At 41.6% G+C, this 14380-nt stretch overlaps 1 protein-coding gene across 2 annotated transcripts in view; it reads right to left on the reverse strand.

Annotated features, from left to right (window-relative positions):
• Positions 1-406: 406 nt before the first annotated feature.
• Positions 407-14380, reverse strand: part of CRTAC1 (cartilage acidic protein 1) — a 206258-nt gene continuing 192284 nt past the window's right edge. Inside the window, exons 15-16 of one of the 2 annotated variants that reach the window (XM_072626815.1) lie at positions 2751-2805; positions 407-694 (exon numbers count right to left, since the gene is read on the reverse strand). In XM_072626815.1, coding sequence (XP_072482916.1) covers positions 2777-2805 — 29 coding nt within the window. In that variant the 3' untranslated portion in view covers positions 407-694; positions 2751-2776. Of the gene's footprint in view, positions 695-2750; positions 2806-11858; positions 11996-14380 lie in introns of those variants that run through there. The other variant, XM_072626784.1, reaches the window with a different exon arrangement.

The following is a 14380-nucleotide window of genomic DNA, read 5'->3' on the forward strand; positions in this document are numbered from 1 at the left end:
GGGGAGGGAGGGATGAAGAGAAGTTAGAACTCAGAGTATTAGGAACAACTGTTGAGTACTGTTCTTGCCACTAGGAAATAAGAAATACAGGTAAAGGGGTATAGAAAGTTATCTGGCCCTACAGGACAAAAGAGAAGATGGGGACAAGGGAAGGGAGGGATGACAGAAGAGAGGGCAGATTGGGCATAGGGGCAATTAGAATGCTTGGTGTTTTGGGGTGGGGGGAGGGGACAAATGGGGAGAAAATATGGAACCCAAAATTTTGTGAAAATGAATGTTAAAAGTTAAATAAATTAATAAAAAAAAAGATGAAGCTAAGGTATTATCTTCCAGATGAAACTCTTCCTCCTCCTTCTTCCCAAACTACATTGTATTTTACCCTCTTTGTATACATGCTGCGTATTCATTTTATAGTTGTGCTATATGTATTTTTATTTGTGCTTGTCTCCTCCATTAGAACATAAACTCATTGTGAGTATAGATTGTTTCACTCATGTACTTGTATCCTTGGTGCCTAATAGAGTGCCTGGAACATAGTAAATAATAAATTAACAAATTCTCCTTGATTAATTGAATATCCTTTCCAGGTGGTCATCCAGTTTCCACATGAAGACCTCCTGGGTCAGAGGTTTCGTTCTGGATACGCTCTGTCTCTCATCCTGTCTTCAGATTAGTTATTCATGTTGGTCTTTGACTGTCAACATTCATAGAGAGAGATACAATTATTTATGTCAGGGAAAGGCTCTTGGGGAAAGTGACAGACAAAGCTTCTGGCATCTTCCAGCCACAACAGATCCCCTCACAGTCCCATATGGTACCTAGCAGCCTTTAGACCAAGAGTCTTTAGACTACAACAGATACCCTCACACCCCCATATGGTGCCTAGCAGCTTTTAGACCATGAGGACAGCAATTATCCCCAACTCCATGGCTCTACTTTTGGGTCAGGCAGAAAATTGTAGGTTCTGGTCATCTTGTTCCTCAAGAAAAAAACTTTGAACACCAATGTCCTTTTGCCTGGCTAGCTATACCATTGTCTCCAGAGTTCTTTCTTTTATAGGAGGGGAAATGATGAGCATGGGTGTGTCTATGCTTTGTTTGGGTATCAAGAGGAGCATGTCACAGCACAAAAGAGAAAAATTAGGACCCGAAGTAAGCAGATCAATATTTATACTTAGGGTCCATAGAAAAGATGTAGAGCCACATTTCTGCTCACTCCATGAAGAAACCATTGTCTTCCCCTGCTATACATAGGGGATTGTACACAGCAGGTTCTTAAAAATATTTGTTGAGTTGAAATGAGTTATCAAATTGCTGAATGCATGAGCCTATTGTATTGTTTTTGTATTTCCTGCTTCAAATGCAGTGCTTGGCGCATAGCAGATGGTAAGAGAGGTAGTATAGGGTTAAGAAAATCAGAAGACAGAGATTTGAATGCTGGCTGTACCACTCACTATCTGTGCTGTCTTGAGCAAGTTACTGAACTTGGTTGGGCATTAGTTTCTCTATTTGTAAAATGAAGAAGTTAGATTAAAAGGCCTTCTAGGTCCCTTCTACCTCTAAATCTATGATCCTCTATGATCCTTTCTCATGATCCTTAGCTTATTCATCTGTTAAAATAAGGCAGCTGGACAAGATGATGGTTAAAGTCCTTTATGGCTCCAAATCTATGATCCTTATAAATTTTTTTTGGTTGAATGAATGAATGAGGTTTCTAGACTCATCCAGTTGATACAGGACAACCCACCTATCACACCTTACATTGAGATATAGATAAGAGAGCATGTGTCTGGGCTGGGGTCTCCTGCCAGTTGCCTTCTGCATCATCAGCTGAGAGATAATGATAATTGCTTTAAGATTTACAAGGTGTTTTATGGACTATATCTACTTTATTCTGACAACAACCATGGGAAATAAGTACAACAGGTGTTATTATCTCATAGGGTCAGAGCTCTAGAGCTGGAAAGGATCATTAAATCCAACCCCCTCTTTTTACAGAAGGGGAAACTGAGGCCCAGACAGGCTAAACATCTTGTCCATGGTCACAAAGCTAGGATGTGTTAGAGGCAGGATCCAAATCTAAGTCTCTTTTGACTCTGAGTCCAGGGCTCTTTACATTATAGGACACTGCCTAGGATGATCCACAAGGCAGTCCCAGGCTGTGGAGAGAAGGGATCTGCTTCTCTAAAACTATATCTCCTAAGGCTCCTTCACTTTGGCCAAGTCCTCACAGCCATCAAGCCAGATCCCAGGAAAGGGTCTTCCATTAGCATACATCTTCCAGGTAGGACAGTCTAAGCATCTGTGGGACTCCTGAGATTCTACCCCTTGGAGTTCCAAAATCCCAGTTTGTACAACTGGTCCAGAGGGAGAATGCAAGCTGGGGGATTTCCAGAGTGTGAGGTGCCACTGAGTGGTGAAATAAGGCATTGCAGCTAGAGATGTGCCCTTAAGTTGAAACAGTACATAGTTACTACCTTACACATCACTCCGGGGGGAATAGGAAAATGTATACACACATATTATTTGTGTACACACACACATACACACACACACACACACACAGAGCGAGAGAGAGAGAGAGAGAGTGAGAGAGAGAGAGAGAGAGAGAGAGAGAGAGAGAGAGAGAGAGAGAGAGAGAGAACATGAGAGCAGGTAAGTAGTCCAAAGGTACACAGCAAGATATAGTTAGAGCTCAGGGTAGAGCATCCAAGATTTGGAATTAGTTTGAAACTCATTCCTGCCACTTACCAGCTGTGTGACATTGGGAACATCATTTAACCTCTTTGGTCCTCAGTATCTTTATCTGTAAAATGAGAAGGTTGAATTAGATACCTCTAAGGTCCCTACCATCTCTCAAGCAATGATCCTATGATACTTCCCCTTCACCTCTCTGAGCCCTAAGCACCTTGCCAGTTGTGTGCCTCTAGTCCTTTGATCTCCTTAGAGCAGGGGTTCTTAACCTGGAATCCAGATAATTGTATTTCAATATAATTGGTTTCCTTTGCAATCTGATCTATTTTCTTTTATGAGTTTTAAAAGATTATTTTGAGAAGGGGTCCATAGACTTCCACTGGTCTGCCAAAAGGATCCATAACTCATTATAGGTTATGAACCCCTGTCTTAGAGTGCATAATTTCTATGTACACAGTGTCTACACAGATTAGTGTGTGACTTTTAAATTTTATATCCAACCAATCTTCATCCCTGAGGAATAGGAAGTGGCCAAAAAAGCAGAGAAGCTTAGACTGGAAGAACCTACCTCAAGTTGAAATCTCCTCTACTGTCCCCCTACAGATGTTATCCAGCCTCCCTAACCATTCCCAGTTTCTGACCAGAAACTCAATCACTCAAAAGGCGACCCACTCAAATTGTGAATAGTTTTTAGTTCTCTGGCATTGTCATTTAGTCCTGAAACTGTTGAAATCTGCCTCCTGTAACTTGCAGTCCTTGGTCCTAGATTGGCTCTGTGGCGCCACACAGGTTGTCTGCTCCTCCTAGAAGATAGATAGCCCTTCAACAATCCCAGAGCTAGCATGTCTTCCTTGTCTTCCCTTGTCCAGGTCCCCGTTTGGAATTGCTTCCAAATCATTTACCATTCTGCTACCTTGTATGCACATAGTGGGCATTTAATAAATGTATGTTGAATTCAATTAAACTGAATTACATGTAACAGTTATTCAAGAAATATTGGTTGAACAGCCAGTCTTTCCTTTTGGAAACAACCGCCTTCCTTGAATTCAGAGATACTGTTTTTCTCTTGAATCTCCTATTTATTTTACTGCTTCTTGACCCCTCTCCTTTTGTAGTTTTATTCTACTAACTCTTGGGGTGTGTGTGTGTGTGTGTGTGTGTGTGTGTGTGTGTGTGTGTGTGTACATGCATACATGTTATCTTTTCAGTCTCCATCCTCAGCTCTCTTCTCTTTTTTTGCTTACCTTTTTTCCTTGATGTTCTCCATTTCCATGGAATCAACAATCACATCTTTGCAGAAACCAGCCCAAATTTATGCTCCTAGCCTTGATATGTGCCTTGAGCTCCAGTTCTTTAACGTTTAATGCCTCCTGGACATCTCCTGTATGTCCTGCTGCTATGGCAAGCTCACTGTGTCTAAAATTGAATTCATCATCTTCTCCTAAAAACATATTTCTCCTCCCTTCCTTCCCCTCTCCCCCCTCTTCCTCTGTCCACATAGGGAGTCATACCCTTACATCTGGGTGTTCTGTCCAAAAGAACATAAATTTTGATTGCTTATACTTCATAAGGTACTTTGGAGTTTAGGAGCTAGATTTTTCCTTCTCTTTATTTTATCATTTCCCCCCCAAAAAGCACTGGGACAATGAACTCTTTTGTCTCATGTAGTTTTTTATTTTTAATTTCTTGAAATATAGCTCTGAAAAAAAAAGTTTTGATAAAACCCATTGTGATTGCAATGGAGCTACTTGACTATGCCTTTAAACCCAAATTATTCTGGCTTTCACTGATTGGCCAGTAAGAGGTCCTAGCCCAAGCCTCACTTGCTCATTGTTTGGGTTTTGATGGCTCAGAGTGAGTGTTAAATAGCAATTGTTTCTGTTCTGGCCAGAAACTCTTGAGAGTCTTCCCTTCCTGGATTGATTCTTCTATGTGAGCAAACCAGGCCAACTTTTGTCTCAATTCTTACCTAGCTTTTAATCACTGAATGGACCTTGCCTCAGACAAGTTGAGATCTGGAGAAGACCTTAGCTTAAAAAGACCAAGGTCTTCTACTGCATCCAAGGCCAATTGTCTTGATCTATGCCTTACCACTAGACTCCAATGACTCGAGGAGAGAGTAAGGCTGAAAACTTTGCACAGCTCTGCCTCTCTTAAATACAAGTTACTTGCAAGTCAAGACATCACTCTCTTGATGTCATTGGTTCTCTCTGAGAACAAGGATGGACAACATCAGCTCTCCTCCCAGCTTCCTTGTTTCTGTTTGCTTCAATGTAATTTCATTCAAATTCAATAAGACATTGGTGGTTTGTTCTTCATAGAACTCTGCCTCTCAATCCTCTGCAACAGTTCTGATTGTTTTCATGGTAGTCTTTTGTTAGTATTTACCATAAGTACTGCAAATGAAATGACCAAATGTCTCATGAAATGATGTGTTTTCTTGTCTTTGAGTTCACCATAAAACCAACTCTTTCACTGCTTCACTTACCTCTCCAAGGGGAATCTGTGAATGACTCTACTCTAGACCACCAGTTCTGATTCTAACCCAATGCCTACAATCACCATCCAGGGGAGCAACCCCTTTGGAGAAGAGACCAGCCATCCCCACCAACTGACAAACAACCACCAGCTATGGGGCAGGCATGCCAGCCTAGCTGAAACAGCAGGACATCCTGAGGGAGAGACAGAAGGTGGCATGTGCTAGTCATGTAAAACCATCACTACCACCTTGATTATGACCCCTCTTTAGACCCTGAAAGAGAAAGCCTAGGACTCTAAACCCAAGAGCCTTGGGAATAGCAATACTTTCAGCTCAGCCCCAAGAGCCATCATCTGGGGAAGCAGCTTCTCTAGAAATGTGGCTTGACAACTGAGTCAGAGCACCAGAAAACTCAGAAAAAAATTTCTTTCCACTAAAATTCTTGACACTGTCAAATCAACTAACATCAGAAACTGATATCATTTTATCTGTGGAAATGACTTCAAAGAAGAAGCATTTATATCTGCATTGCCACTTCACCCTAAGGATCATGGGATTTTTCCAAGTGGCTTGCAGGAGAAACCTTTCATATATATATTGTCTTCCCTTGAGAGCAAGGACTGTCTCTGCTTTTCTGTTTGTGTCTCTACTGCTTAGCACAGGGCTTTGTATAAAGAGTATAATAATAAAAGCATAATAAATGTTTTTTCTTCCTCTTTCCATCCCTCTTCCTCTTCCCCCTTTTCCCTTCTTTCCTTCTTTCCTTCCTTCCTTCCTTCCTTCCTTCCTTCCTTCCTTCCTTCTTTCCTCCCTCTCTCCCTTCCTTCCTCCCTCTGTTTCCCTCCTTCCTTCTGACTGAGACCTCCTTTTTTATTCTGGTTTCATTTAAATAGAGAATGTTAAGTTCAATATATTTGATCCCTCCAGTATCATGTCCACTCATTGCACTGGACAATGATCTTATACCCAGAGTACCAACAGCCAAGTTAAAATTTCTAGACAGTGTAAAACTGGATGCCCCTTAGTGCCTTCTCTGCTCTTTTTCACGCTACCAATAGCACTGTGGAAGCAGGACAGGACAGAGGGCTATTTTTACATTTTCTTTGTTTCATGAGCTGCCATGGTCAAGGACCACTGACTGAATGACCATGCTCCTCCTGCAGAGCAGCTTCTTTTTACTTGGCTAGTCTGGTCCTTAGAAAGCAGATTCAGTTTGTTGCTGGGGCCATAACGACTTTCCAAGGGAAGAACATGGGCCAGAATTGTTGTTCCTTTGGCATAGCCCAGAGAAATCTCAGGTCATCTCCCCACCAAGATGCATGGGAGGAGGAAGCCCAATTGTGAGGACACTGAGGGACTGATTCTTAAACTAAACTTAAGGAAAAGAAGACAACTAAGGCATGGAAAAAATCTTAGACTTCATTAGGGTGGATGGGAGCTATATTTGTTATTTTAATCATAGAGCAAACTCATGGGGAACAAAATCCCTGTATCAACACAGGTTCATACTGTCTATACAATTTATAATCTTAGAGAGTTGCCTAGAGCAGAGGTGGTAAATTTGTGGCAACACTCCCCAATGCAGTCCACAAGAGATTCAAATGTAATTGGGAAGTGTTTAGCAAAATAAATAAATCTAAGTAATTCATGGGCTAGTAAAACAGAAGGCATCATTAAAATTTTTTAAACAAAATTAAAATATATCAAGGAATTTCCCTACAGCTATTAAAAAAAACCCCTGAGGGATTTGGAGTAGATGCCGTTTAAGGTCCCTTCTCAATTCTAGAAGCTTCTCTATTGAAAGACATTGACAATCCCTTCCACACCCACTTCCACCAGACTGAGAATAGGACCGTCAGTCTGCTCTCCCAAACCCACTGACAGTTTCAGTTTAGATAATGATCAGAGGGAAACAGCTAGGTAGCCTCAGGCTCTTTCACAAAATCAACTTTCTCTTTGCTTTGAGTAAGCTTTCCCTAGTTGGGAATTAGGGTGGGGAGAGGCTTAACTCAAGAATAGTGATATGTCTTTTTAGGGCCCCTGGTTTAGTATGAGTCCATTTTGTTTTTTTGTTGGGTTAAGTAAAATTTGTCTTATATTCGATGTTTTGTTAGCCTGAGTGATTGGATTGCTTGGGAATTGAGGGCTCTTTTCTTGTTGTGGTGGAGACCTAGACATTGGGCCAAATACTGATGTTCCCTGGGGACCCTCACGTTGAGGCTTGAGCTAAAAAGAGACTGAATATGGTCTGTGTAAACTTAAATATTCTGGATCACAAGTTACTTAAATCTTGCCCATATTTAAAAGATTAGTGCTATCTCTTTTGGGATCTCCTTCTCCTACTACCAGGATATCTCCCTCCTATGAACTTATTATCTGCATCACTTATTTGGTAACTAACACATTATCTTACATAAACTTTTTTGGTGAATTTATCTTGTCTTCCCAACTAGATTATAAGCTTTTTTTTCTTTTTCAAGCAGGGATCATATCTTTAATTTCTTAGTATCTTGCAAAATCATCAGTACTTGTTTTAGGATTGGCAGGGTGGCCTATCCATCCATCTTATGGATCACGTAGCTCTGTTAATTTTTAAATGATCTGTAACTGTAACTGCCAAATATATTGTAATATGACTGCTTATTCTGGAATGATCAATGACGGCAAATGTTTTATAATGTGGCCAGTCAATAGGAATCCTAGGTTCTGTCTATGACTGTATATGAACTTAGAGACTGTTTACTCTAAGGTACAAAAGGGAGAAGCCATTTTGACTGGGTGGGTGACTCCAAAGTAAAGGCCTATATCTGTTGGCAGTCTGTGTTCCATGATGTGAGACATGGTTGGTTGTTGCCCCTTGTCTTCGAAGAGGACCAAAATGACATCACCATGATAAAGTGAAATTTCAGTGTGTCTGACTGGGGCTGATCAGATCAATATGAGCTTGGAATGCTCTACCACAGGTTGAGCACAGAGAGTCCATGTGAATATTTGGGGTGGATACCCCAAATTTGCACATCCTGGTTTACTTTGTGCTGTCTCAATTCTGCTTTGCTCAAAGAGCACAGCACCTTTTCTTATGTGGGCACACCATGCTGAGTGGTCCTGTGCCAATTTCTCCCATGTTGCACAGTCAAATACAAAGTTCTTGAGAGAGACCTTGAAAGTGCCCTTGTATCGCTTCTTCTGACCACCATGATCACCTGCCCCATGCCAGTTCTCCATAAAATGGTCTTTTTGGCAAGCATACATTTTGCATTCGAACAATGTGGCCAGCCCATTGAAGTTGTGCTCTCTGAAGCATAGTTTGAATACTTGGCAGTTCAGCTCAAGCAAGGACTTCAGTGTCTGGTACCTTATCCTGCCAGGTGATCCTCAGAATCTTCCTAAGACAGTTCAAGTGGAAGCGATTCAGTTTTCTGGCATGGCACTGGTGGTCTGTCCATGTTTCACAAGCATATAACAGTGAGGTCAGCACAACGGCTCTGTAGACCTTCAGTTTGGTAGTCAGTCTAATACCTCTTCTCTCCCAAACCTTTCTTCGGAACCTCTCAAACACTGAGCTGGCTCTGGCAATGTGTGCATCAATGTATACATCCCTGGAAAGTACACTACCAAGGTAAGTGAACTTATCCACAGCATTGAAAACTCCATTTGTTGTAACCGATGGTTCCACGTATGGATGATGTGGTGGTGACTGATGGAGCACCTGTGGTTTTTTTTTTTTTTGGTGTTAATTATTAGGCCAAAATTAGCACAGACAGCAGAGAATTGATCCATACTTTGTTACATCTCAGCTTCAGAGGCTATGTTGAGTACACAATCATCTGCAAACAGAAAATCATGCACCAACACTCCCTCCACTTTGGTCTTGGCTTGTAGCCTTTTCAAATTGAAGAACTTACCATCAGTACGGTAGTTGACCTTAATGCTGTGTTCATCCTCATGGAAAATATTTGTCAACATGGCTGAAAACGTCATGCTAAAAAGCATAGGAGCAAGCACACAGCCCTGTTGCACTCCATTGGTGACTGGGAAGGCATGAGAGCTTTGTCCATTATCCAAAACCTGGGCAAACATGCCATCATGAAATTGACATACAAAATTGATGAACTTCTCTGGGCAACCAAAAAGCTGACTGAAATTTCCCAGGTTATATGGCAAGAGGAGGTTATTACCCAGGCATTCAAAGATGCCTCCATCGTCCATCTCTATAAGGGTAAAGGGAATAGACTGTCCTATTACAATCACAGGGGGATCTCTCTCTTAGATATTTCTGGCAAAATTCTTGCTAGAGTCCTCCTTAATAGGCTGATCCTTCACCTGGAAGATGTGCACATACCAGAGAGCCAGTGTAGCTTCAGAAAGGGCCGAGGAACAATCAATATGATGTTTACTGCCCGACAACTCCAGCAGAAATGCCAGGACCAGAACAGAGGTCTGTGCACAACGTTTGTAGATCTGACCAACGCCTTTGACACTGTTGGTCATGAGGGCTTATGGAAAATTATGTGAGACATAGATGATTGGTGAACTCATAGAGCAGGCATGGGGCCAGGGAAAGTATCTGAACAAGGTCATCACTCAAGTCTGATGGTTCCTAGGACTTGCAGCTGCTCCTTTCTTCTTATCACTTGAAGATAAATGCAGATAAATCTGGTAAATGTACTATTGGACAATATGCCACGTGGCAACCCAAAGCAGTACTCAATAAATATTCATTGTGGATGATGATTATAGCATGATATACTTAAAGAACTATGAAATTTGGATGGGTTCCTAAACTCATAGATGTGGGTACTCCACCTACTTTTGCAGATCACAACCCACTCTTTAAGGCACCCTCTGCTCCCTTTTCTATGACATCATCAGAGCAGCAACAGGAAGGGACCACACAGAATGGAGGGCCATTTTGTATGCTTTATGGATTGCCCAGTGGCCAACTTTCTGGTGATGAATCTCTATCTGTACTTAGCTAGACTAGTCCTGGAACAGCAGGCAGTCTGTTACGGGCCATAGTCAAAGCTTTTCCAGCTTGAAAGAAACTGAAACTCTCTCTGCCAGAGTTTGAGCTCTTCTGACATAGCTCTGGAAGACCTAGGATTACCTCCAACCCATGATGAGGCATCTGAAGGTAAGACTAATATAGAGGATAACTAAAGAAAATAAAGGAACATATACTGTAGAACAGTAAATTGAGTACAATGTATGGAACGAGAACAGAGAACAATTACCCCATTGGTAATTCCTCCCTCCCAACCATGATCTCAGAAAAGTCTAGTACACTTCTGAAGTATCATTTTGTATAAGTTATCTATGTATGCATTGCATTCTAATGGAGAAGTTTTGAATGCAGTGGATAAGTTCACTTACTTTGGTAGTATACTTTCCAGGGATGTATACATTGACAATGAGGTTGATGCACACATTGCCAGAGCTAGCTCAGTGTTTGGGAGGCTCCGAAGAAAGGTTTGGGAGAGAAGAGGTATTAGACTGACTACCAAACTGAAGGTCTACAGAGCCGTTGTGCTGACCTCACTGTTATATGCTTGTGAAACATGGACAGACCACCAGTGCCATGCCAGAAAACTGAATCGCTTCCACTTGAACTGTCTTAGGAAGATTCTGAGGATCACCTGGCAGGATAAGGTACCAGACACTGAAGTCCTTGCTTGAGCTGAACTGCCAAGTATTCAAACTATGCTTCAGAGAGCACAACTTCAATGGGCTGGCCACATTGTTCGAATGCAAAATGTATGCTTGCCAAAAAGACCATTTTATGGAGAACTGGCATGGGGCAGGTGATCATGGTGGTCAGAAGAAACGATACAAGGACACTCTCAAGGTCTCTCTCAAGAACTTTGTATTTGACTATGCAACATGGGAGAAATTGGCACAGGACCACTCAGCATGGTGTGCCCACATAAGAAAAGGTGCTGTGCTCTTTGAGCAAAGCAGAATTGAGACAGCACAAAGTAAACACAGGATGCACAAATTTAGGATATGCACCCCAAATATTCACATGGACTCTCTGTGCCCAACCTGTGGTAGAACATTCCAAGCTCATATTGGTCTGATCAGCCCCCGTCGGACACACTGAAATTTCACTTTTTCATGGTGATGCCATTTTGGTCCTCTTCGAGAATGAAGGACAACAACCAATTCTCCAATTAGGCTGTAAACCCCATGAAAGCAGGGACAATATCTTATCTAACTTCTGTATATTCCTCAGTTCCTCTGCACACAACAGTTGCTTAATAAGTATATGTTGAATTGAATTTGATTAGATATAAAAACAAAATGGGAGAAAATGACATTGCTTGAACCTGCCAAGGAAGATTATCATAGAGGGTAGATGTAGGCACTGAGCTGAACCTTGAAGGATAAATAGAGGCATTGGACTGGTGGAAAGGGGCTTGAGTAGGCAAAACATCCTGAACAAAGGCAGAAAAGTATGAATGATCATGATGTGTTGAGGTGACAATAAAGACAGGTGATGTGGTATGATGGAAAGACTACCAGCTATGGAAAGAGAGGGCTTGGGTTTGTTACTGCCCCTCTTTCTGAGCTGCACATTCTTTGCAAAATAGAGGGATTAGACTATGTGATCTCTGAAGTATCTTACAGCTCTACATCTTATGAGACCAGATTGACTGAGGCAGAGAGGCCATGCTGAGGAGAAGGTATTTATTAATCTTTATTTAATTGATCCTGGAAATGGAGAAGATGGTGGAGAGTAAGCCAAGTCCACTGGAGTTTGGATGGGATGAGACATCAATGCGTAGTTTGAGCAAGGCATCTTGAGAAAAGAATGAGAGAAGGGCTATGGAGACAGAAAAATAGTGAGACAAAGAGGAGAATAGATGAGTCTCTCTGGAGTATCTACTGAGAATGAAGAGAGGGAGGGAGGAGGAACTGAGGTTTAATGAGAGCAGAGAAGGTCTGGAATAGCAGCTGTGGGTAGTGTTTGAGGGAGTCAATGAGAGAGAAATAATATGATTGCCAGGCAATAGCAAGGGCCAGATTGAAGTTGGACAGCATCAATTTGTCATGGGCCAGGTTTATTCACAACAGCATGCTCTTTTTTCAGAGGAGCTTTGCAGTCCAGGAACAGGAGTTGCGAGAAATAGACAATGAGATGGATCCAGGCTTGGGAATCATCATGGAAAGGGCAACAATCAAGGAAGTACTCACATAACTGATCCTAGTCTAGGTCAGGGAGAGCATCTAGAGCAGTCATGACAGCTGTGACAGTTGGGCTTGAGTGACTCAGAAAGAAATCAAGGTAAGTAGGGTGAGTGAAGGAGGTGAGTGGGATTAAAAATGCTTATTATGAATTTAAATATCAACAGACATAAATATTTCAATATGCAAGAAATATAGAAAAAGAGGATTGTATATAAAACTGAGAATTTCTATAATGTCATTTTAAAAGTGCATATTAAATTTAACCAGATACTTCTTTTTTCCTCTTTTTTCTAAACATTATTAATTCTTTTCATTGACATATTTTTCTTTCTTTTCTTCTTTTCTTGCATCACTATCACTAGATAACTATATTTCTTTTACAAAAATAGTCCCTCCTTGTGAGAAGGGGGTGAATGGGGTTGAAGAATGGGGGAGATGAGAAGAAGTGAGACTGTAGATACAGAACACAGTGCCTGGTACTGATAAGGTGCCAAGCTTGGCCATTCACTCTGCTAGAAGGAGTCTCTGTGAAATGCCTTGAATATAGTAGGGATGAAAATATGTGTATGAACAAAGAATTTATCATTTCATCAGTGTGGGGAATCCTTTCACCAAAGCAAATCATAATTCATCTGTGACTTAGTAGAGTAATTCCAGGGACTTTCCCAAGGCACAGCGAGCAATCTGCCTAGGGTCACACACCTAGTGTCAGAAATAGAACTGGAACCCAGGTCTTCCCTGAGTCCAAGATCACCACCCATTTTGTATAACACAATACCTCTATAATGATCAATCAGTTAACAGTTACCAAGAAATTACTAAATACCTACTATGTGTCACACACTGTGCTAAGTGTTCAGGATACAAATACAAAATTGAAATAATTCCTGCCCTCCGGAACTTCACATTCTCTTGGGGGAGGCAGCATATGCTTATATAAACATAAATTATACATATTATGTAATAAAATATATGATATATTAAATTAAAATAATAAATAATAAATTAATGGTAATTTTTTTTGGAGGGGGAAGGCATTAGTAGTTGGAGAAAACAAGAAAGATGTAGAGTAGAAGGTGGTAGTACTTGAGCTGATTCTGGAGCAGGGGGTCCTTAACCTTGTTTTTTTGTTTTTTGTTTTAACATGAACCCCTTCAGCAGTCTGGTTAAGCTAAGTTATTTGCCCAAGGTCACATAAGTGGTCATTGTCAAAGTTAAATTTGAACTCACATCCTCTGATTCCTGAGACAGGGCTTGTTCTACTCTACCATGATTCAACGTGTTGCTTTTACCCTAACAACATTTGCTGGAGGGGCATTCAGTACGAGGGAGATCTATCTCAGACCGCATCAAAGGGTGGTTACATATGGAAGTGTGTGAAGGCAATCATTTGGGTCCCATAGAAGAGATTGGGGAGGCTCCACTGTGTTCATGGAGCCAGACAAAAAGAATCTAGCCCTGTCTGTATTGGCTTCCAGGCAGAGCCAGAGAGAAGCACATGGGCAAATACTGTACAGACACACAGATAGATTATCTTTTCAGGTGCCTGATGTCGTTACCTATTCTACAGTAATAGACACTATTGATTTGTGGGATGGAGAAGCCATTGGCTACTAAACACTATCTGAGAGCAGAGCTGAGGGACAAATGAAGGGGAGCAAGGGAACGTAGGGTGGGAGAACAGACTGAAGAGAAGAGACCCATGAGCAGCCCTCTGAAGTACCTAACACCCTAGAACGGTGTGGGGCTTAGAGAGTAGTCAGGTGAAGGAAAGTAGAGGCACCAAGTGTCTAAATTCAGCCACGGGAAAGTCAGAGGAGCAAATTCCATCCCTCTGCTGCGACGGGCAGCAGCTTCAAATGAATGGGACCATGGGAACCTTCTCACAGCCTCATCTTCTTCACTCTGGCTGCCCGGGAGAGGCTCACCATAAGCATCTGTCCCCATCCAATTGAGCCCTTGTCAGTAGTGCTCAGCATGGTCCCTGAAAGCACATTTGGGGAGGGGAGGAGGAGACTAG

The sequence above is a fragment of the Notamacropus eugenii genome, chromosome 1, assembly GCF_028372415.1.
Source record: "Notamacropus eugenii isolate mMacEug1 chromosome 1, mMacEug1.pri_v2, whole genome shotgun sequence".
Lineage (NCBI taxonomy): Eukaryota > Metazoa > Chordata > Mammalia > Diprotodontia > Macropodidae > Notamacropus > Notamacropus eugenii.